The 24,059-nt window shown below is 40.0% G+C and overlaps 1 protein-coding gene across 1 annotated transcript in view; it reads right to left on the reverse strand.

Annotated features, from left to right (window-relative positions):
* Positions 1–1,632: 1,632 nt before the first annotated feature.
* The window catches only part of SDC2 (syndecan 2), a 59,604-nt gene continuing 37,177 nt past the window's right edge, over positions 1,633–24,059 (reverse strand). Inside the window, exons 2-5 of the mRNA XM_005517005.3 lie at positions 13,692–13,803; positions 6,020–6,153; positions 5,097–5,232; positions 1,633–3,879 (exon numbers count right to left, since the gene is read on the reverse strand). Of these exons, the coding sequence (XP_005517062.1) occupies positions 3,716–3,879; positions 5,097–5,232; positions 6,020–6,153; positions 13,692–13,803 (546 nt within the window). The 3' untranslated portion in view covers positions 1,633–3,715. The remainder of the gene's footprint in view (positions 3,880–5,096; positions 5,233–6,019; positions 6,154–13,691; positions 13,804–24,059) is intronic.

Consider the following 24,059-nt stretch of genomic DNA (forward strand, 5'->3'; position numbering starts at 1 on the left):
ATTATGCCAGTCTGATTAAGCAAGTGCTAATTAACAAATACAACGGACTACAAGTCTAAAAAAATTTGCTATATTATTTTCATTTATAATAGTTTCTACAGAGAGAATTCCTCCTCCCTTCTCACTTGCTTACTTAAGCAAAATACATAAACACTCAGCATAATATCATCATCTGCCTCACTCCAATAATTTTTATTTAATGCTTATCTGGATACTTATTTTCTTACTAAAGTTGCCTGTATTCCATATGTTGCTTAAAAATAGTACCTGTCATTTAAGACTGCACTTCACCATAATTTCCATAAATAGCTCCAAGTAAAACAAGAACAACTAGTCCAAGTTACAAATATGCTTCTCTCTTGTTAGGAGATGCAAGAGAACAATTTTTATTTTAATTTATCCTATTTCAGTGAAGTGCAATGCTCAAAGTGAAGAAAAAGCTAATGATGGAGCTTGTAAACATGAGCTACAATTCAGTCATAAAGCTGCCAAGCAGAGGAACCATGTACTCAACTTCTCAAGTTGTTTTGCTGTGAATAAAGCAAAGGTGAGAGCCTTCTTTCAGCATAAGCTTTACACTAGTTGCACTTGGCTTCTTTTACTAAGAATCTAAGAGGAAGTAACAATTTATAACCCAGGGTAAATCAAAGCAAAATGGCTTTGATAAACACTGGAGCCTATCAATGACAAGGAGACGCTGTATCAGATTGCTGAGGAATTCCAGAGCTCTCCAGTGGCTCAGCAGAGCAGAGCCAAAGGTCTCTAGGAAAAGCCATGGCTAGCTGAGGGCAGGTGGCGCAGCACCACAGCCTGGCAACCAAGACTGCCAGCTGCCCAGCAACATCCAGGAGTAGCCAGAGTATTGCTAGAAACACATCCAGGAAGCAGAGAACAAAAGGGAAAGGAAACCAAAGACCAAGTCATGCTAAGAAGCCTCAGCGTAAGAGACACACATTCCACCGCCAATTTCTTCTGAGCAGCATTGCTGGGAATCGAGTGTCTGCATCAGACTGGTTTTCAGACTGATGAAAACTGAACTTATGTTTATAACCAAGATGAGAGCTCTGCTAGAATTTTTCCCTAGTAGTTTGGTTTGGCACCGAAAACAGAAAGGCAAAGAGATCATGAGATGATAAATCCTATTAAACACACCTACTACATGTTCAGAAGTTTCAGGTTTTTGTTAGGGAGGCTGGGAAGACAGCAACATTTCAGGTCCACATACACAGCTGAAGAATTAAACCTCTTCTGCATATAACAGAGTGTATAATGAATGTGCAGGGAAAAAAGGGCGAATGGTGAAATAAAGCTGAAAAGTTACCACTGCTTCTGTTTGCAAACAGATGCAGGAGGAACCAGACAAGCATAATATTTGGTAGTCTGCATAATTACAACAGATGTCTATGTTGGATAAAGTGGCCTGTATGGTAGTTACAGAGGCAGAGTCTAACACACATAAATAAAATCAAAACAGCTACTTATTATCAATTTGCTTATGAAGAAGACAGTTTATCTGGTGTTTAATATTTATAGCTATACTTAGAGCAATATTCACTGCACCCTAGAAAGAAATTCAGATCTACTACCTTAAGCAAAGTGGGCTTCAAAAAACTGGATGTCAGACTATACAAATGAAGTATTAGTTTAGGCATAGTAGACTTTATTTTGGCACTTTAACAAATGCTTTATTTTACAGCAGTGGCACAGCATTTGCCAGAAATTTTCTTTTCTTGGCACAGTTATTTCAAGCAGTTATTTTACTAATTGAAGTTCACTAAATATTGCACAAGATATACCTGTTAAATTCTTACCCTGTTTTTACTTGCTGAACTTGTATGGCTTTGAAAAACTTGCCAGTTCAGTATAAGTAAAAAGCAATATATTAAATATTTTAGCACAGGATAGCATTTGTTTGTTCCTAAATGACCACTGAACTTGGGACAGCAACAAATACAAGTTGCACAACTCTTATCTGAAGAGCTACCAGATCTTATTTACAATATATTGCCATTTCTGAAAAGCACTTCAGCTTGACATCCTGAACACCTGTATTTGGGAATCTCAAAAGTAAAAGACGAGGAGGTCAACAGAGCAGAAGACGAAGCCATTTGTCTGTTACAAAGCATAATATAAGGAGGCAGACTAGCATCTTCTCCCTGTGTCCCTCTATGCAGCACCTATCTAAGTTCTAAGCAACAGAGACTTCTCTCTTCTACTGGGAATATTTCTTTCTTCTCTTACGAAGATATTCCACTTGTCTCAACTCTTCTGCTGGAGTCTGAGCAGAATAAACCAGAATTCTCCGAAGGGATGGGGAAAAAACAAACGCGAACAGCAAATCAAAAACAAATACACACAGTAAATGAACTGGGGTACTCCTTTGAATTTTACAGTAGGGAAAACAACATTTGCAGGAAGAACAGGCCCGTGTCAATCCTGCCATTAAACATAATGCAAAAGTCGAATGTCCCACAGCTAATACACCAGATGCAAGACTTAAACATTCCCACTTCTCTCTGCCACCTTAGCAATAAATCCAGTGTGAGGATCACCCTGATCAACAGCCTTTCTTTTTTTGGTCTGGATTTTTTAAGATCTACTAGAAGTACTCTGTGACATTAAAACATAAGCAAATAGACATAAAATGAAAAACATACAAAAGTATATCACAATAGAATTCTCAGTATTAGGCCACATGATTTATTCAGTAGTGTTTATGTTCCCAAATTACAATTGTGTCTATCCATGTAAGACTACAAAAGTTACCATTAGAATTGTCTGTGCTTATAAAATACCAACATTTTCTTTTACTGTTATATACTCACTAACACCAGTCTGCAACGAGTCACATATAATCATAGGCACTTCAAAGGCTTTAAAGACGTTTACAACTTAAATGCATTTTTAAAGAACAAAAATTTAAACCTCTACTTGTACCTTCAAATTGCAAATAATTAACAAATACAGTGGCCTTAGAAATCTGCAGCAACTTCTCAAAATACTGTTAGAGTCTTTGGGTTTGCTTAGGTTTGTCAGTAGCTTACTACAAATCTTCCTTACAGGAGATTTGTTTAGTAAGAATACGACTATACAGTTTGCAGTAATAATCCAATTTTACACGTTAATTTGCTGTTACAAATCTCACTGAAGCTACAGGTATGCTGAGAAACAATGCAAAGTGTAAAATTGATATTCTGACACTTAAATTTATACAAAGTGGAGGCTGAAGTTTACATAGCTGAAAAATTACATTTACACTAAAAGTTACTGTTATCTGAATTATCTGAAGACAAATTGCACCATGACAACTACAAAAAGGCATTTTTTGGAAACAGATAAATTAATGAAATAAAAACTAAGTTGTAAGATCAATCTGAGACATGCTGACCAAAATTAAACAACTTTCATTGAACCATAGGATAAAAACAATAATTTTCATTATTTTATATTTATGCATAAAGTTTTAAAAATCATTCAGTGAACATCAATGGTTTTATAAAACAATGCTTTGCCACTGTTATTCACAGAACACTGCAAATGTTAAGTTTTAATTTTACATTTTTAAATGAATATGTGAAAAGTTTTAAATACAATGGGTTTTATCATAAAGGTGCCATAACGGCTCTTTAATGAAAAAAAAACTTCATTATTCTATGCAAAAGCTTTATTTAAAAAAGTTCAGTGATCTCATAAATAGAGACACTAAATAGGAATTTTATGCATAAAACTCCTTAGTTGGTGCCTTTTGATAGGCAGCACACGATGGTTTACGTTCACCAAGGTCGTAACTGCCTTCATCCTTCTTTCTCATGCGATACACCAGCAGCAGGATAAGGAAGATTGCAAAAAGAAAACCAATAACTCCGCCAGCAATAACAGCTGTAATCAAAGAAACAGAGATTCACAATATGCCAGTAAAACAAGTTTAGCACCATACTACTTTTTCATCTCACACAATGAGTTTGCTATTATTTTCAAATTGCAGGAAAGGGCTCCCATTATGCAACTGTCTTCATTATTAGTATCCTGAAATATACTGTCAGAAAGCTTGTTTGCATTCATGAAGGCAATCATTTAAAATGATATTCCACTTAAAAGTCAGAGATCCAACAACCCAGTTTTAAAAAAGTTATTTTTTTCAAAACCTCAGCTAGGAAGACCACTAGTACTGCCAAAGCATAAAGCTGTCTTTAGAACTAATTTTTCAACAGTTACATTTTCAACTAAAAGATTTTGTTATCCTAGCTAAAAAATGGACTTTTACTTTTCTCTGTCAGTTTTTGCTCTGACTCTACACTAAAACAAACTTCCTATTGATCAGTAGTAATAGGAGAGAACACTTAATGCACTTTTGAGTGTGTGAAAAGTATCAAGTCCCAACCAGACCTCAGGAGGAAACCCACATGCTTCCACTCATGTGGATTTAAGGTTATTTCACATTTTGATGCTCATAAGAAGATGTGGTCCAAAACTATGTGACTTTCATGGCTCCCAACTCCCCCTCCAAATTCATGGGGGGAATGTATACCTGTAAACACTTTCCTTAGGCCAAAAAAAAAAAATCTCACAGGTAGTGAAAACATTGGTGGCCAGCTTGTACCTCCCTGGATTATGCATAAAAATAGACCCTCTTTATCTTAAGGGATCTCTGTACCCTAATGGATTGTGCTTATCCATCCCTTTCCACCCACCCGTACCTGCCATGAGCTCCTCCCAAGCATTGCTTATCTGCACCAGATGGACCAGACAGCAATGTGCTCTTGGGGGGTGAGAAATACATTTCTTCATTACAAGCATCAATCAAATTCCAACTCCTTTTCCGAGCTGTGAAAGCTCCAGATACTCAGCCGGCAGCATTCAACTTGTGGGCATCAAATCAATTAGCAACGGACTTTGCTATTAAATATTTCCCCAAGATGCCCAATTTATTCTCATCAAATCAACCACTCGCTACCCACCATGAATGTGCTTAGTACTAATGTGTTTAATAGCATCAATCTGCCAAGAAATCTCGAATGCTGAGTTTGCATTATTTGATACAAAGATCCTCTTTGTTTTATTTCTGGTGAGACAGACCTTGGCAAACACTGCCTCACCTGCCAAAACTTCTGTTCTCTGGAAGAGGTTTTCTGAATGCTTCTGAGTGAGCACATCAGTATCATCCCCTGGCTCATCACTCTTTTTCTTGGCATCCATCTCAGGCCTTTCTTCTTTCTCAATTTCTTCAGGTGACTGTGGCACAGAAAAGAAAACTGAGCATTGCTTACAGAGAGGGCAGACCACGAGTTGGCACATTCACTGCCTGCTGTGGGCAGTCACGTAGCTGCGGCTCCACACACATACTGCACAATGCCAACACAACACATAGGAAGCTTTTAGAGCACAGAAAGCTGGTCTAGACATTGTAATTGGATCTATTTGTCATCATCATGTCAAAATGAAAGCACTGCCCATAAGTTTAAAACCTCTGAAAGTACATTTAGGAAACAGCTCTTAATGTTGCCTGTGTTTACCAGTATAAAAGCCTCTGAATGAAATAACAACTCCGAAATTAACACATCAGATATGTTATATGCAGAACATCTTTGTGGGTAACTTAGTATTATCTATGGTGGCAGAAGGAAATACTAAAATATTAAATGGAACCTGCCATTCAAACTACAGCCAAACCATATAGCATTCTCCTTTGAGAAGGGAAGTTTCACACAGAATTTTTGAATAACTCTTCCAGAAATGTAGAAAAGGTACAACTCAGACTGGAAGATATCTTGAGAAACTGTCTAGTGTACCATGATACATTATTTTGCATCTTTCTTTTCTTTCATGTGAAATCCAGATGTTGCCATACAGACTTTCTAGTAAGAATGAAAACAAACAGCTCTGTAGTCATTTAGCAGGCTGTAGTAGTAAGTGAAGTTTGGGAGTGCATTTTAATGTATATAAATAGAAGATTTAACATCAAACCATCAAGAATGTACAGTGGAATCATTTTAAATGGTCTTTCCCTCCAGCCACGCACCTTTGTTTGTGCAGGCACCTTGGTCTGCATTTTCACTGTGGTGGTCTCAGCCCTGGATGCATCACTAGTTGTTGGTAACTTTGGAACTGTTCTGGATGTTGTTAACACTGCACTGTCCTCATCTTCCTCAGCACCTGGAGATAAAATGTAACATTTCATTGACCCATGAAATTCTTTCAGACCGATTAAATTTTTTACTATGACACCAAGGTAGAGGTGGTTGCACAGCCCACCCTAGGCAAGGGGCCTAGATGACAATGCCTGCTAAGATAAAGATGTGAGTGCGAACAGTGAGCCTGAACTGTCAGGGGGATACTTGCCCCAAGTGACCCCATGAAAAAGGGAGTGCATCAGCTGGAATAAGCAGCAACCAGGAAATTACCATGACTTTTCAAATGGAAGAACCCTTCCTGAAAAGAGGTATGAAAAGAGCTTTAACACTTGTAATAGGGGCAAAAAGTCTGTAGAGAAAGCAGCAGCCATCAGGCCTGTGTGACATGGGCAGACCCAAGTGCCATGGGTTCTGATGAGATCCCACTGCATTAGGGTCTCTGCTTGAGCTTGACAGTGCCACTACCCACACTGTGGGTACCCTCAGCAACTACCTCCAGCTTCCTCAGAGACACCTAGAACCCACACCCTGGGGTGCAGAGTCTCCTCCTGGGTGAGGCAGGAGGTGCTGGTGGGGCCCCAGGCCCACATGGAGGTACCCAAGTCTCCCACGGCAAGGGTGTGTGGACAGAGGGTTGGGTACACTCAGATAAGGGGAGCTTACACGCCCATAGCCTGTGAGACAGGTGTCTGTGTGCACATGGCACACATTGGATCAGTTACAGAAAGTGATTTAGAAATTTACAGTAGCCTGTTACCATTTTATAAACGGTAGGTATTGTGCTTGTCTGTTGTGCTGTTGATATTAAGCCTAGAAGTACAGTTCAGTGATTGCTAGTTAATTGCATACCATAAATAAATCAATACACTTCTTTATCCTTACTTAAACCATTGAACAGTTTTTGCCTGTCACACAGGGCTTCAACAACAAAATTTCTCTTCTACAGCACATCTGTTGAATTCTGAAAAACTAAGCAGTTTCTATCTACAGGAAGATTATTACTACTTTATATTTCAGTCACTAGGAATTCACATGGTTTTAAACTCCACAAAATTCAGAAGCCCTTTTCTTTTGAACTGAGTAAGAGGACAAAAAACTCCCTAAAGATTACCTTAAATTTAATTTCCTCCACAGTCAAAGGCCTGCTGGAGTATGAAGGCTCCTTTAGAATAACGTAATGGACATCTCTAATAAATATCCTTTAGTGATAGTGAAAGGAAGAAGACACAGGAAAGAGACTGAATTATTAGCAATGCCTGAAAGAGGAAAAAAGAATTGACCATTCTTGGACCACTCCTTAGGAATCTGAATGTGTTCTGCTCGTTACAGGCATCGGTTACCCAAGTAACCCTTGGGTAATAAATCTAGCAAATGTGCATAAGAATAGTTCCTAACAAATAAAACGCTCCTACAACAGAATAGTATGACTCACTCATTCCAAACTGATTTTTAATCTGTTTTTTTAAAGAAAGAAGACAGGCTGAAAATATGAGCACAGTAATAATGTTTTGAAGTCATGATCAAGAATTACATAAATTTGGCATTTAACACGACAAAAAACTAAAACAATTTCTGAATGGTAGAAAAGAAAATTTAGAATAATTAAAAAAAGATACTGGCACAGAATAATACAGGGGAAAAAACTTTCAGAGATACCAAAATTACAGCACAACTTCTAGAATGAAGACCTCACAACAAGAATCAGGTATTTTCCTGAAATGCAACTCAAAGATCAAAAAGTTGACATCCTGCTTCAAAACAGAGGTGTGGAAAGGCATCCAAGAGGAAAATTTTTCTGGCTTTGACTCAAGAGTTTTCTTTGAGAAATAATGGCTCACTGTATAGCTCAACCTACTTTACCTTGTGAAGTTCCTCCATATTACACAAAGCTTTCACAGGCAAGGAAATTAAAATTGATTATCAGATTAGAGATCTGATAAAACACATCTTCTGAGTACAGAAATGTATTTTCTTCTTTTTATGGAATGAAAAGTCCCACTTAATCACAACTGCTCCTCCAAATCCTTAAATGCCACCTTTGCTTCAGGCAACAGCCGTGTCTGCCAGACATAATGGAGAGATTACAGTCTGAACTCTTTGGCTAAGGAGGATGCAGACCCACATTCTCTCAATAAATGGGCAACTTATCTAATCCCTGGACTAGTCACTAGATTTGCACCAAAGGTACCCAGCTCTTCTTCCATACAGCTTCAGAGGAATTCTCACAATCCCCAAAATGTTGAAGCAACTATCATTTAGGCCTGATTTGGGTACCTGCTAAGACACATCCCCCATGGTTCCTGCTTTCTAATCACCTTTATCTAAACAGGTCTCTGCTTGGCATGGGATAGATCTAAACAAGGAGAAGACACCTCCCTTGCTAAACTGACAGTAGTATTTTTTGAATTACCTGTAAACAGGAATGAGGGACCAGAAAATCCACTCACTAGTCCTCTCCAGAACACAGCAACACATAGTTTCATATTATACTAGAACATATTTCACATAGTATCATGCTCCCTAGAAAGCAGAAAAAAGAGCATCACCAAATCCAAATAAGACTGGAAAGAAAAAGCCTACAGTGTCATGAGCGTGACTTCCAAGTAGGTTGTTAAGAGGAATACTGTGAAATGGCTGGAGTAGAAGAACTTAATTCTTCCTCTGGAAAATATCACTGTTTTTGTAGCTGGATTTGGTCAGCTTGGGTTATAGTGCTGACTATTCACTGCCTTGAGTCCCTCTTACTGAGGGCACCCTAAAAACCCCCGTAGTTAAACCCATAAGCCATCTCTTTGGTAGAGCTGAGAGCTCTCAACCACCACACACCGTCTTTTATCCACTGTAACTTCTCCAGGATGTCCAACTGCTGTCCCCGTAGTGGTCAAAATAACACTAAATTGTGCTGTAGTATCAGAAATATCTAATATAACCCTCTCAGTAATGTGCCTATTAACCATCCTTGGATAACGGGAATGTGAATACTTTTTAACACTCCTAGTGCTTGAGGAAACTTGTCAGGAAAGCAAGATTTTACTGCACAGAAAGTAGAAATTACTGTATAGATAGTAGAATTTTTTGTAGGAAAAAGCCCACAGTAGTTAGCACTCTGACTTGCAAAGCAGCCAGTGATTAACACCTCCTATCAAAAAATCCAATCACTTCACCCTATCTTTTGGCATCTTATTTGTCTGCTGTTGCACATCACACTCTGGGAGTACCACCACCACAAGCAAATTAGTGATCAGGTGGGCACACACACACCACCACCATCTCTTTCACACCTTCCGTCTCTATCAGCAATGTGACACACACCAAAATTAAATATTTTTAGCTCACTTATCTCACCTCCATTCACTGAACAGTCCCCAATGCAACCCTTAATCAACATAGTGTTAGGCATCCAGAGATGACACTGTAAACATAATTCTGTACCTATAATTCTAACTGCAGCTGAAATAAATTGAGACAGTGCAAGGATGCCACATCTCTGCTAGCTCTCACACAAGGAAGAAAAAACAAAGAAACCAACAAAACCTGAGGGAGGATTAAGAATAATAGCCCTAACTATACTGAAGTATAAGATTCTGTCCAGTGCATCAAAAACACACTTTCAAACAGAATCACAGTAGTTTTTTATGTCAGAAGACCTGGAGAACCAGGCAATCAATGTCATGAAGCATGTTTGGGGCTGGTTTAGCAGTTGACAGAAGTTCCTGCTCCAAGACAATCTGAAAGGCACCTATCAGTGGGACCATAGTACATGGAAAATGAACCCTTGCTGTGTTGCCTGCACCATGGAGGGGAAGCACAGCAGGAGAGGTGTGACTTCCAGGCGCACTGCCATACAGGCCAGAAGCAGCCCGTGCCAGCGCTGGACCCATGCTAGCTCCTGTGCCCCACAGTGTCCCCAAGACCATGACACAGTCCCCCAGCCACATCACCCCCCGTCCCCAAGCCTCACACCCTGCTGCCACAGGACTCCCAAACGGTCTGCTGGCCTTGGAGCATAACATCAGCTTCCCCCTTGGTCAAGAGCCAAAGCAGATCTGCTCTTGTGTTTCTTGAAGTAGCTCCAACCCCACCACAGTCTGCACCGGAACAGTCTGCAGTCACAGTGTCAGTAGACACATGGTTCATCCTGAGCCAGTGTTCTCAACTCAAGCTGCTACTGACTGAGAAATATTAGGCTGGGCAAGAAAAGAAGGGGAAGGAAAAATTTGCATCATTTTCTGATATATATTACCATGTGTCATTTTAGAGAAGACGGTTTTTCGAAGAACTTACAGATAAATCTGACAGAGATGGTAGCTCTCCTTAACGTAATGGGTAGTCATGCTGCTTAGCAGCTACTTTCATTTATCTCCAAGACCAAGGCTCTATTAAAATCTTTCATGCCAGATGAAAAAGTAACAATAGTTATAAAAGCATTTCAAGTTGTATATAGGCTGGGAAAATATTTTTACTTTTTATTATTGTGGTATATAAAACACCAGTGCTAAAAAGAGTGATGATAAACTGAAGCATCTCCTCAGAGATGGAGACTACAAGAAGGAAACAATGGACTAATTAAATCACTATGGATATTCTACTATTGATATATGATCAATCAGAAGGCAGGCACAGCTTCTCTGGAAATTGTTGACCCATGGATTCAGATTCAACACTTGGGCAAATGCACAACAGTAGCTGAATGTACACTAAAAAAAAAGGCTATGAAAGGAAAGAAAAGAAAAAAAACTAACACCATCACCTTTGCTACTCCTTATAAAAAGCCCTCAGCCAATTTCTAGTTTGAAACGTGTCAGGCCTACAGTGACATTTGTCCATGTTAATGCTGCTTGAGGACCTGCAAGGGCATTAATGGTGGTTCTGACAATTCCTGTTTATCTCCACAGGCCTGGTGGCAGCTAACAATTTTCACAGCAAAGAAAGGAGTCAGCAATGTTGTCATCTTGGATCTGTCTGCTTGGACTATGCTTGCTACATAGCAAGAAAACCACTCTTAAGTGGGAAGGCTCTTCCTGCTAGAAACATTACATTACATCACTGAGTATCAAGTAAAGAGAGAGAGACTGAAGATAATATGAGAAACATTGATCAATGGTACATCTGCAGGACACTTTCAACAGGAAACAGAGAACAGTAAGTATAGGTGGAGTAGGGTGGAAAGAATGCTACTTTGCTTCCCTGAACTAAAGACTTTTTGCTTGGTTCATAAATATTAGATCTGGGTATACTGTCACATGAGCTCTTTGCAGGGGCACCCAGCTTGTCTCAGTCTACAATGTGACTTTCCTTTTCTTGTAGGAAAGAAACGGAGATTGCCAGAGCCAGCAGAAGTGCACTCCAACTTCCACCCATGGCTCAAGGCTGAGCACAGGAAAAGAAACAAGAGAAAGACAAGATGTTAGTGTTGGTGATGTCTAGAAGTAGCTTCTGTATTTTAGGCTTCACTTTTACAAGAGTCACAGAATTGTTAGGTCTGGATCTCTGGAGATCATCCAGCCCAAGCCCTCCACCAAGGCAGGGTCACCTAGAGCAAATTACAAAGGAATATGTCCATCCATGTGGGATTTGAGTGTCTCCAGAGAGGGACACCTACAACTTCCCTGGGCAGCCTGTGCCAGTGCTCTGTTTCCCTCGGTCTCAAGAACTTCTTCAACCTGTTGAGGTGTTCTAGTTTATTGCCACTGCTCCTTGTCCTGTCACTGGGCAGCACTGAAAAGAGTCTGGCACCATCCTCTTGGCACCTTCCTTTGAGGTATTTATAGGTGTTGATGAGATCCCCTCTCAAGCCCAGCTCCCCCAGTCTCTCCTTTTAGAGATGCTCCAGACCCCTCATCATCTTTGTGCCCCTCTGCTGACCCTCTCCAGTAGCTCCTTGTCTTTCTTGTACTGAGGAGCCCAGAACTGGACACAGCACTCCAGATGTGGCCTCACTAGGGCCGGGCAGAGGGACAGGATCACATCCCTCGACCTGTTGGCCACTTTTCCTGATGCACCCCAGGATACCTTTGGTGCTTCTGGCCATGAGGGCACTGCTGGCTCATGGTCAGCTTGTCATCCACCAAAACTCCCAGGTCCTTCTCTGCAGGGCTGGGTCAATGCCCAGCCTGTGCTTGTACTTGGGGTTATTCCTCCCCAGGTGCAGGACCCTACACTTCCTTTGTTGAATCCTGGGTTAATAAGATCTGAAGCCAGTTCTTGTGTAGTCTTTTCCACTTCAAAAGCAGGTCTGAATTTTCAGCAGTCCATATTAGAAACAGCCAAACACCACAGAGGGATGGAAAAAAACTACACTAGACCATTCTACATACAACTATTTATTGTCAACCTATTTCCTTTTCTGAAAATTACCAAGTCACCAGCATCTGGGGATCAGAATAGCCCTTAGTCATGGGAACTGAATGAAATCATCGATTCACCAATATATTTTTTTCAAATTAAATATTAAATTTCGCCTCAAATAAGTCTATCTCAGGGAGGTCTAATTAAGCCTCTGATCACGCTGGGATGTCAAATTGCCCCAACAGAGGACCTCCAAAACACAGGACATCACCCAGATATGAATGATGATGGTCCTGGATTTGCCTGGTAACACAATCAGATGTCTGCAGAAAAGAAAAACAAAAGTCCATCTGAAAATTCTCACATGTGCCTTACAGATAACATAGACAAGACACTAGAAAAAGGGCTCATTGTTTGAAAGTACACAAATTATATATAAGCATTAAGACATATTAAAATAAAAGTACAATGACAAACATGTAATTAACACACTTGGAAAATAAATGGGATTCCCACTACAGCTCGGCAAATACTGATGACAATAAGCAAATGTCTTTTCCAGAACTACAATAAAATCCTGCATCCAGCTTTTGACATTTGGAGTCTTCAAGCTAGTCCAGAAGATACTCCTCAAAGAGACTTTCAAAGAAGAATGATTAAGGAGGTTTCATTGACACTTTTTTTGAAAAATTTTGAGCTAGCTACATGTCTCTAATGAGTGTTGAAGTCTGAGAACTCAGTACGTTGTATTTAAGAATTTCTTTATTCACAATATGGATATAATTTCCTCAGAGAAAACTCACAATTTTGGCAGTATCTAGATTTCTAAATGTAGAAGAACAGCAACAGAAGAGGAATGGACACTATGTTTATGTGAACCTGACTGCATATAAGAGAAAACAAGAATGCTGCTGCTATATTTTCTAACAGAGTGCTAAATTAGTATTACGTTATGGGAGAGCTAAGCCTTCTCTAATCCTTATTTCTAAACTCCTGTGAGATCGACACAGAAATCAGAGGGAATGGAGAGAGCCAGCAGAGAGAAAGTAACATAGTGAAATGGTGCAACTAAGGAGTAAGAGAAAAAAGCAGAAAATTAATACTTCAAACCTGGCCCACAGAGGTGCCCAGTGCTCTGTAAATAGCAAAGCACTCACAACAGTCACCGAAAGTACCATCTCCAGCTTATAAAGCACAACTGCACAGATTTCCCTCAAATAATTGAATTACTTCTTACACTTTTAAAAATCAGTTTGTGGCACGTTGTCTCACCTGAACCTGACCCAGAAGAATAATCATCATCATCAATTGGATAGACGCCTGATGCTTCTTCAACAGAGCTGTTGTCAAGGTATAAATCTTTATCAGAGGTCAAATCTGCTCTCTGGAAAACAGATAAGAGGGAATGGTTAAAAAGAAAACAGTTCTCCAGTGCAGCAGTCTCTTCATGTTCAGTTCTATTTTCTGAGTTGATGGTGGTACACTGAAGTTTGTACTTTCGGTTTACGCCACGCATTCATCTAAGTTGTTACAGAAATTTGTAAAAATTACAGCATTACAAAACAAACCAAAAAACATTCCAAGGCTGCACAATGAAAACCACACTTCATCTCATTAAATGCACGAATGAATAAATAGGATTTGCAAATATACTCTGCAGAGCCACTGTAACAAGAAGCAAATCCCAGGACTGAAGCCCTCTGTCAGGATCTCAAATATACAAATCTATAGGCTATCACATTAAGTCCGTTCATTTGATCTCAGATGAGAAGGAACAAAAGCATGTATCAAAAACTATCTCAGAGTTTAATCAAGCCAAACCTCATGAAACTCTCAAGTCATAATTAGAATGAACAACTGACTACAAATGTTTTTAAGACAGTGCTATTGATTAAGGATTATGACATTTTCAGCCAGATCAAGCAGCATCATGCTCCGATTCCTAAATGAACACAACTCTCCTAAAATTTAACTGCATTTTCAACATGCTAAAAATCTGGTTACCTGTGATTATCACCACATTTCTATATCTGCAAGTATTTCCCCACTAAAGAGAGATTCTGTTAAAATGAGCTCAACAGAACAAGGTATCAGTCACGTTTAAAATTGACAATTCAGGCTTAGAAAGACTAAGAATTGTCTTCCTCTACTTCAGCTTGCACTTTCTTAACAGAGAATAAACTTCCTTGGGAGAGCCAGGTATCTTGGATGGCTGAGAAGGTACCTGCCACTATTACTCCTACTACTATAACCAGCACTTCTGTTGACACCTGTTTGTCATGAATTTTGAAGAAAATATTACAGTTATAAATGAACTTTTAAGTAAAAAAACCTTAAATAACAAAATGCTATATCAAAATTTATCTATTCAGTATCTCATATAAGCACTCAATTCTGCTTCCCTGAGTCCCAAAGGTTTCCAATTTACTTATTATTGCATGACATTGACTGCCCCTTTTATTCCAGCCTACATTCACTGTAGCTTTCCTAAAGGAAAAGCTTTCTTTTTCTCCAAGCTGTGAATGGGATAACTTCTATATGCAAAGACTCACATCTGACTTTACATGGCAACTTTTCCCCCAGACGTCTCCCCAGAGGTCTAAAATTATTGTGGAAGACATTTGTGATTTCTTTTTAGGATTTTTTCCTGGCTGCAGATTCCTGTTTAAAGCTTCTTCACAGCAAAACACTGCACATCAGTCTGATCTACAATAAAAAAATATTCTTTATGAAAAGCAGAAAGGCCATCCTGATTATTAGTGCATTTCAGAGTAAAAGATCTTAGCATGGGGGGTACCTAACGCTTCCCTGAACAGCTCTGAAGTAGAACAGTATTACCCCTGTAGTTCTCCTCTACAGAGAAAAAGAAAACACACATGATTTTTAGTCAAAGCATACTCCTCCTATGGCCACTCTTACGTGGGGGATATACAGGGGGGAAGATGTGCCCTGTTATTAAGATAAGCTTACAAAGAACTGCTCTGATTCTGCTGCTCTTAGTTCACACGGTCTGCCTGGAACTGGCTGCAGTCCAAAGCAGAAATTCAAGATGATGTCTGGTCACTATCAAACAATCTAATTCCTTTAAAAGATGTCTCCAAAGGAAGTCATGAAGTACCTTAATAGGTGAATAGGTGGTATTGTAATTAAGACACAGCTGAGACTGTTTCCGTATAGGAAAACAACTCCCTGTCACATGACAAATATCCTGCTCTTGATCCAGCTGCCACAATGGACCAGGCTACTTCACCCTATTTTGCTTTCACACACAATCATGGTACAAAACAGACCACCCCTCATTATCAGGCAGGAAAAAATAAAACTTTTTTAAAAGGAAATGCAGGTGGCTGGCTGTGAGTATAGAAAAGGCATACAATATTCAAAAGGCATCAGAGGCAATGAATATTACCCAATACTAAGTTGGGAAAAAAAATAAATTAGTATCTACATGCAGGAATTTCCCAACAATGGAAGTTGCTTTTGGCAACACAGGAATTTGAGCATCTGTTGTATTTTATTCTGGTGATGCAAAGAATACAATGTGAAACATTATTTAATATCTAGTACTGTGGATGGCACAGCTCCATCAGAATAAGCAAACTGTTCCTTATCTATATCGCTATATACTATATACTATAACAGTCTTATAGAACCAGTATGATATTTACTATAGGGAGAAATACATGGTACAGTGAATTCCAAATGCATTCAGATCAGTCATCAAGCTCCACCTGAGGAAGATGCTTTGCAGCCTCTCTGAGCAGAGCCCCTTGCCTCAGTTCAGCCTGTTTCAGTACAAATGAGTCTGGTGGAACTCGGGCAGGACACAAGCATCCTCTCAAATCAAAGGCAAAGGAAGCATACTCTAGCTTAAAAATCTCCAAGCATCTGCATACATAAATGCATTCACTGCACTGTCTTTGCAAGCTGGCTAGCAGACTCAGGGTAGAAGCACCCCCTCTGCACCCACAGCTTGCACCTTTTATCCCAGTTGCTCAGAAACACATAGATGCCTTAGACCACTTGGAATGAAAACTGCCTTAAGGCTCAGAATAAAAAGAAAAGCTCAACAGTTAACAAAAAAACCCACAGCCATTAAAAATAATTCTGTGAAGATTCAGCTTAGAAAAATGGGAGAAAAATAATGAAAATAAAAGAACACTTTATGGTGTTTAAGTCAGTACCAAGCACTAGAGCCATGCTTTACAATTTTATGCTATGATATGTTAAAATAAACTCGATTTAGTATTTGCTCTAGAAACATTTTCTCACTTGTCAGCTGGGAATCCATGGGGGTCCATGGACTACTTCCAGGATGTTCACAAAAGACAAGTTGGAAAAACGAACCTGTTGTCAGTAGGCTTGGACACAGAAAGGCCTGTACTAGCATTTCAATATATTTAGGAGGAAAAATAAAAAAAGTTAGCAAATTCTAGTTCCATAAAACTATTTTTAGGTTTATGAAGACCAAATATTTAAGTGACTATTTCCTGTGGCTAACAATTGAAATGAGAGCAGTCATGTCACTTTTATGTAACAGCCTTATTTTCAGACCTATTAAAATGGCAGGAACACCAGGCAAGGATGTCTCGGTTATCAGCCCTTTAATCTGGCCCTGAAGCCACAAAAACTGCTCGTTACCTCTTGACAAAGATTGCATTCTCGTCTATCATTGTTATCCCACTTAGGTTTTTATTCCAAGAATATAATGCTGCAAAATCCTGTGACCTAAATACTTCACATGCTACATGCCAATGATCACTGACTCCTGCCTGGTTATTGACTACATTGGCATAAATCTAAATCTCATGGAAGTAGTGCAGATTAGCACCCATTAAGTACTAGATAAAAGGTATTTCCATACCAATAATATGCTGAATTTGAAATCTCAGTGTCTTTATTTTACTGTATTTTACATTTACAGTAATTTTAAATTTAATAAACTGGGATCATCCAGGACATATTAAAAAAACCAAAAAACAACAAACCCCAAACCCCTCATTTTGACACTGAGAGAGGAAACAAAGCAAAAAAGAAACGTCTTCCTGTCTCATCATCTCATGAAAGACATAAATCATCCATCAAAATTACAATGACAAAAAATTTAAAACAATCATCAGACAACGGGAGGTTTGGGAATGGATAGCATATTTTGTTTGAAAAAAATATGAAGTGCCTTGTCATAGCCATTCCCTTTTCCAGGGCTGTTGTTACTGTTAGTCCTCCCATTCCATGAGGGTGGTATAGGAGTGAGACATCAAAGACTTTTATGCCATGTGGATGACACAAAGAAAGCTGGTGTGAGCAGCAATGAAGGAGTAAAGTCTACCACGGCTGTCGTGGCTATTGAAACTCAGACACTGGGGCAATAAGTAGCTGACACGTGGAAGGAAACACTTTATTACAGATGAACACAAATTTTTATTCTCTGTCTTTGGGTATATGCATGGGACAGAGAATTTAAGTTTTGCAGCTGTGTTACTAATGATACTTTGCCTCCCTTTTTCCCCAGATGGAGTTCTTTTAGATGTAACCCATTTAGTATGCAGAGAAACAGAGACTAATATTTTAAGAGTGATGTTGTATTACAAATATCTAAGCCACAAGTCTCTGAAAACTTGCAAGCATTACAGCTGTTGGTTAGGCAGAGTTCTTCCATATAAGAAGGAGAAAGAAAACAGATTTTCTCTTCGATTAACACATAGTGCAGTTTCATATACACTTGTACAAAAGCATGCTCAGCTGGTGAGTCTGAGTTAACTAAAGCGCTGTACTCTTCACACACACTACATTTTTGGAAAGCTGACTATGTGAATGCACTCATCTAAAGCCTGAGAGTCACTGCAGAGGTTCCTACTGAAGGCTGGAGAAAAGGCAGTTGTGTGAAGAAGCTGTATTTCCCTCTAGGCTTCCTGCAAAAGGAACTATGATCAGCCATTCAACAGGATCTAGTCCTAACAGACCTCAGCATTTCTGACCTTGAAGCTGGCAGGTGTCTTCCTATTATTGTTTGCCAGCTCTCTGCTTTCCTTCATCACACTAGGAAAAGTGACACTGTCCCATTAAGAGTTTGTTAACCTCATTCAGGAATGTGAGGCATGATTTTAAACAAAAAAAACCCCAAAACAACAACAACAACAACAAAAAAGAGTAGGAAACTTCAAAATCAGATTTCAACCTCAAAACACCATGTTTTCCCAGAGAAACATACTAACCAGAAAAGCAGCCACTTTCCATTTCTCATTGTGTTCCTGGTTCTCAGAGATGAGCCTCTTCTGACTCCTTCAGTCTGCAATTTCCTATGCTGACCACATGTATCCAGTTAGAAACATGTAATTTTGATAGAGGATTTGATGTTACAAGGTATGTTTACCACTAATTATCTTAGTACAGATGTCTGCCTTTCCTTTCACGGTTGGCCACGGTAGAAAAGAAAACTAGTAGTCCCCATTATTTCCTTCCAAACTGACACTGCCGGCTTTTAAGGGCTCACAGGACAAAGTCTTCTCAGCAAACCCCACCTCAGGTGCACTGTGCCAACCACGGTGGAGCCATCAGCGGAAATGCTGGTGGGATGTATGGTTGTGGGATTTTCTGGGAAATAAGATGCTAATAATTGGCAACATCATTTAAGCACAACACTCTAAGGACTCACAGCTTTCTTCCTTGGAGGAACCTGCTTGCACAATGCAAGAATATTAGTGGAGCAGGTACTGGCTGCAAGGAGAGCTGCCCTGCACCAGAGTCTGGGTCACTGTGATCACAGCCAAAATATCCTTTCCGTATCAACAGGCCGCAGATCGAATTTTCCAAGTTTGAGAGCAAGGATTTTATACAGAAGACAATATCTGTATTGCTCATTTCCCCCAAATAATTCTGACAGTTACTATCCAAGTTTTACCTTGAAATGGCCTAAAACCCTTGCCAATGTGGAACCTTGCAATGGGAACTGCCTGGAACTGCAAAAGCCACCCCCTCCTCCACTGCTGCCTTTGGCCAATTAAATACCAAGCCTTGACTGCTGTGACTTACTCTGGAGAGCTCGTTTCCACACGTATTTTTAAAATCTTAGAGGACATTTGCTGTCCTTCCTCAGGTAAGAGTGGAAGAGCAAACTGACTTTGTATGGGTGTCCCTACTAGTGCAGTGGTTGCCTGTAGGGATGGTGTTGGTGCCAGCAGTGGTGCTGTCATCCTGCATGGTGCAGAGCAGAGCCACTATTGCAGCTGGAGCACCCGCCAGAAAGATTATTCACGCTCCTCATACCTCACGTATAACTTCCTGATCCTGCACAAAACTATAGCTTTAGGCCTCCAATCTCTCACGACAGATAAAGAAAGGGTTTGACCACCCATAGCTGTTGAGGAAAGGCAGAAAGCCCAAAATAAACACAAGTACTGCAAACTGCTTCTACTACTGCTAGTGTTCAACAATAGAGAAGCCTACCAAAAGAGCTGATTTACAGAGATTGCATCATGTCAGAGCCAAGAGTCTAAATATGCTGGCTTTTAGGATGCACACAATCTGTTACGCCAGACTAATTACCAAAACAGAGGCGTGTTTGACAGGGATGGCATTAATAAAACAGCTCTTGCTGTTTGGTGTCAGGCATTTCAGCAGTCTGTGTCATGGCTCACAATGAAAAGAACACACTACATCCAAGGAGACACCAACAAGCCACCACCATGTCAGCTACTGTTCACTTATGGCCACATGCCGAAGGAATTACAGTGCTGCAGTTGATAGGTTTAAGTTCACACTCTTCACGGAGCCACAGATGCATGTGCCTGTTTTCTAACAGTCATCTGTGCCTTTAGAAATATTCCCTAATGTGCAATTACATGCCGTATGGTACACTGCGTGGTAACGGAACTTAAAATGGTAACAGGAAATCTTGTTTAACCTTACATGTTTTTCTTCCCATTATAAAGACTCACAGATCTGTGCAGTGGGTCTTTGGCCTGCTTACAGCTTTGGAGCTGAAGCTTGTCCTGTCTTGAGGAGAAAGATAAATGTCCTCTGAAGTTCTGGCCTATTTGTGATGAATTCCAATGGGAAAAGCCTCTATATTTCCATTTATTTTCACAGTGTCTTACTTCCGGCTGTGTATAGTTTATCTACTAGATGCACAATGAGACCAAACTTTAGTCCTTAACCAGAAATTGTCTTGCCCATGGTGGGACAGAGGTGGGAAGATGCAGGAGAAAGATAAGCAAGCATAGCAGCAAGACAAGGCAGAGCTTTCTGTCCTTACACAAGTACCAACAGCATGTCCTCTGATGAAGGACAGATCAAACAACATCCTCCATGGTCTACATATCACTTACCTGTCTAAGCTATTAAATTAGGCTCAAGCTCATGAGTAGTATTAAAGAACTGGCTAGCTGAATGAGACCATAGTTACACCACTCTAAAGATATATTCATCATCTACCTTGAGAAAGATAACTATCTTCATTCAGTTACTTTATGCAAAAACCAACCTTTACCTCTGTGCATCTTTACCACCACCATAGAACACTGAAGAGCAGTTCTACATAGGCTACAGGTTAGGACCAAGAGACCTTCTTAATTCCATGATCACATAAAACTTATTCCAACTCCAAAATGGTTACTTAGACATTATAGAGGGGCCCACCAAATCTGATGTCAAGTGAATCAAATAGTACTGCTGTGCTGTTTATGTGAACCCCCCAGCTTGATGTTCTCTACCTCCACACTATTTTTTCTTGCACGTGAAACCCAGAAAAGAACACTGCAATTGTCTCCTTCACCTTGAAAACCTCAAGACTGCTTCACAGTCAACTGAGTACACATCAATTCCTGTCTCCCATGTAGAAGCAGAAGTTTAGTATCAAAGTTTCTCTGGGTATCCCCAAATTACAAGACTCAAAGCCCTTCCAAGCTTTCATGCCAAGCCATCAACTGGTGTAAAGAACAGTTTATGTTTCAACTCTGCCTTTGACGTAGGCACAATACAACAGGGCAACTATTTTAAAGGGGCTACAGCTGGATTAGCTTCCAAAGTGCTACTCCAGATTGAAATATTAAAGGGCAATATACAGGCAAAACAGCATCAGAAGCCAGCAGCCAGCAATGTGCATCACAGATTGATTTACCTCAATTAGCACAGCAATTTCCTGCACATTTTCCAAGAAGCATCCATTGGTTTCCCCAAAAATAGGATCAAAATCACCATGCAAATTGTTGTCACAGATCAAAATGCTAATCAGTTTTTTAAGGACACATCAGCCCGTGTGCAGACAGGTTAAATTTAAGGCACAGCTATGACTGAGAAGCTAAATGCACTCCTTTGAAAATGCTGAATGAAGAGGTCAGCCTGTCTTTGAATCACTACTCACAAGTCTGAAAGTAACACAGGAGAAGCAGGCAGCTTTTGGAGCAGAGGTTATAACTGCAAGTACCTGCCCTACTCAGTGCTGTTCAGTCTAATGCATACTGGCTCTGCCAGAGACACCTCCTCTCTCCTTTCATGCTTTACTGATCCATTTTGCTAATCAATCAGAAGAACTAACACTTATATTTTCCTCCTTCCTCTTGAGAGTGTGATTGAATGATTAAAGCTGCCAGGGTAACCTCTTTGGCATGCATGCCAATAACTTCCCACCTAATAGCCTTTCCTCTGCCTCACTGCCCTGGCCCACTGGTGATTACTGCAATCCCTTGAAGTGGTCAAATTGCAGGGCAGACCCCATGGAAACCTATTTGGAGTTGTTCTAGTTCATGCCAAAGAATAATGTTTTTAATACAGATTGTTCTTTTTAAAGCTCTACAAAAGCAGCTGTAATCAATCGTAGCGGGAACACTGCAGACCTCCACAAGGTTTCAGAAGCTCCATATTGATTCCTTTCCAGTCCATGGATTTCAGCAAAATAACCCCATGTAAGGAACTGAGAGTCAACTAACACGTAATCATTTAAATTAAGATCTCTTTGCCATTGGTGGCAAGAATTAGCAATAAACTGTCTCAATCAATTACATTCCTTCTGCATAAACAGGGAAGTTATGTATAAAACAACTATATTATTATGGTTGCATTAATCAGCAATTAAATACTGCTAGCAAATGTCATGTATGGCAACTGAAGTTTGTCAGAGATGAGGAGGAATCAGACTTCACAGTTTAAGGAGTGAGTATTTCCAGTTCTGTAACACATAATCTGTTATTCAACAGGGCCTTACTCATGGAACAAGGTCTGTGACTCCCTCATTGGATACTCTTGTTACCTGCAGCAATCAGCACTCCTGGTGACATCACACCAAAGCCCTCCACAAGCAGAAAAATGACTACTGGTGGATCTACTATCAGCTTGATCTTTCTAAAATTGTGTGCAGTTGTAGCAATTAACTGCAGGAACTTCCCTCCCACAAACACATGCAACCTATTTCAGAAGATAAACTCCACTAAATTAAGAGAAATCCTGGATTCCCTAGAAAGGAGAGGAATGCTGGTGGTAGCACATTTATATCCCAAGATATAAATGTGACTTTTGCTAGACTCTGTTAAGGAAACTAAAGCTCACATAAGCTGTAAATATGCTTACACCTTTGTACCAGGTCTCTCAGTTTCACTGCAACAGAATATGTAGACTGGGAGCCCAACACAGTAACCATTAATCACTCCTTAAACAAATATATAAAAACACCCAAATCATCGTATTTGTATTACTTTGGGTGCTAGTAGAGAAGATATTCCACTGGAAAGTGGTACTGTATAATGATGCAACATGTAAACTGAATTGCAGATCAATGTGAATTTTGTATTAGCCAGAACATGCTGGATGTGCTGACTTCTTTTTCAAGCCCAGGAAAACAACCACTTCATTTATTCAGGTAACTACTTTTAACTTGTTGGGTGGTGGCTGGAAGCACAGAGGTAGAGGATTAGTTTGTCCTAGGTCAAAAGCACTGGTAAATTCAAAACTTGGTTAAATTAGGCCACAGCCTCTGCTGCCAGATGGATAAATGGTATCACTGATACTCTTTCCAGCGGTATAGGCTTATCAGATACCAACAGCGAACACAGACAGCACTGAGACACCAGTAGATCCATGTGAGATACCTCTTTGTATTCCAGATCCACAAAGAGAAAGACAACAAAGATGATTTTATTACTATTTCCAGGTCTCAACTCATCTCACTGATTTCCAAGATTAAATTGTTGCATTCAGCACTCTGATCCCATCTTACTTAACTGAATTTTTGCTACAAAGGCTTGGTTTTCATATCCTCTTTGATGCCTACAAAGATAAGAAATGAGTTTACTTCACATGGGATAAAACATCATTCTAGTAACTTCCACTATAAAAGCAGTTGAGTGAAATCAGAGATGGGGTGGCTTGTACAGGCTGTGTGGCTTCAGAAGCAGTCTTCTGTCTGGTATGGTGCCCTTCAGGCACACCTCCTCTCCTTCCACCAGGGAGAAGGAACCAGCACAGCACCAACACAAGCCCGCCTGGCTCCCCAGGTTGTGCCGGGGGGGACACAGCATCCTGCCAGAAACAACCTGCCAGACAAACTCCTAGCCAGCTGGGGCTGAGACAAGAAGGAAGGATTTTCTCTCCTACCCTCCCTCTGTCCTGGACTTTCCTGCCGGTTGTCTGAGGCTTGCAGTGCAGCAT

The sequence above is a fragment of the Pseudopodoces humilis genome, chromosome 1 (genome assembly GCF_049639895.1).
Source record: "Pseudopodoces humilis isolate 2021_Gansu_Grassland_sample_001 chromosome 1, ASM4963989v1, whole genome shotgun sequence".
Classification (NCBI taxonomy): domain Eukaryota; kingdom Metazoa; phylum Chordata; class Aves; order Passeriformes; family Paridae; genus Pseudopodoces; species Pseudopodoces humilis.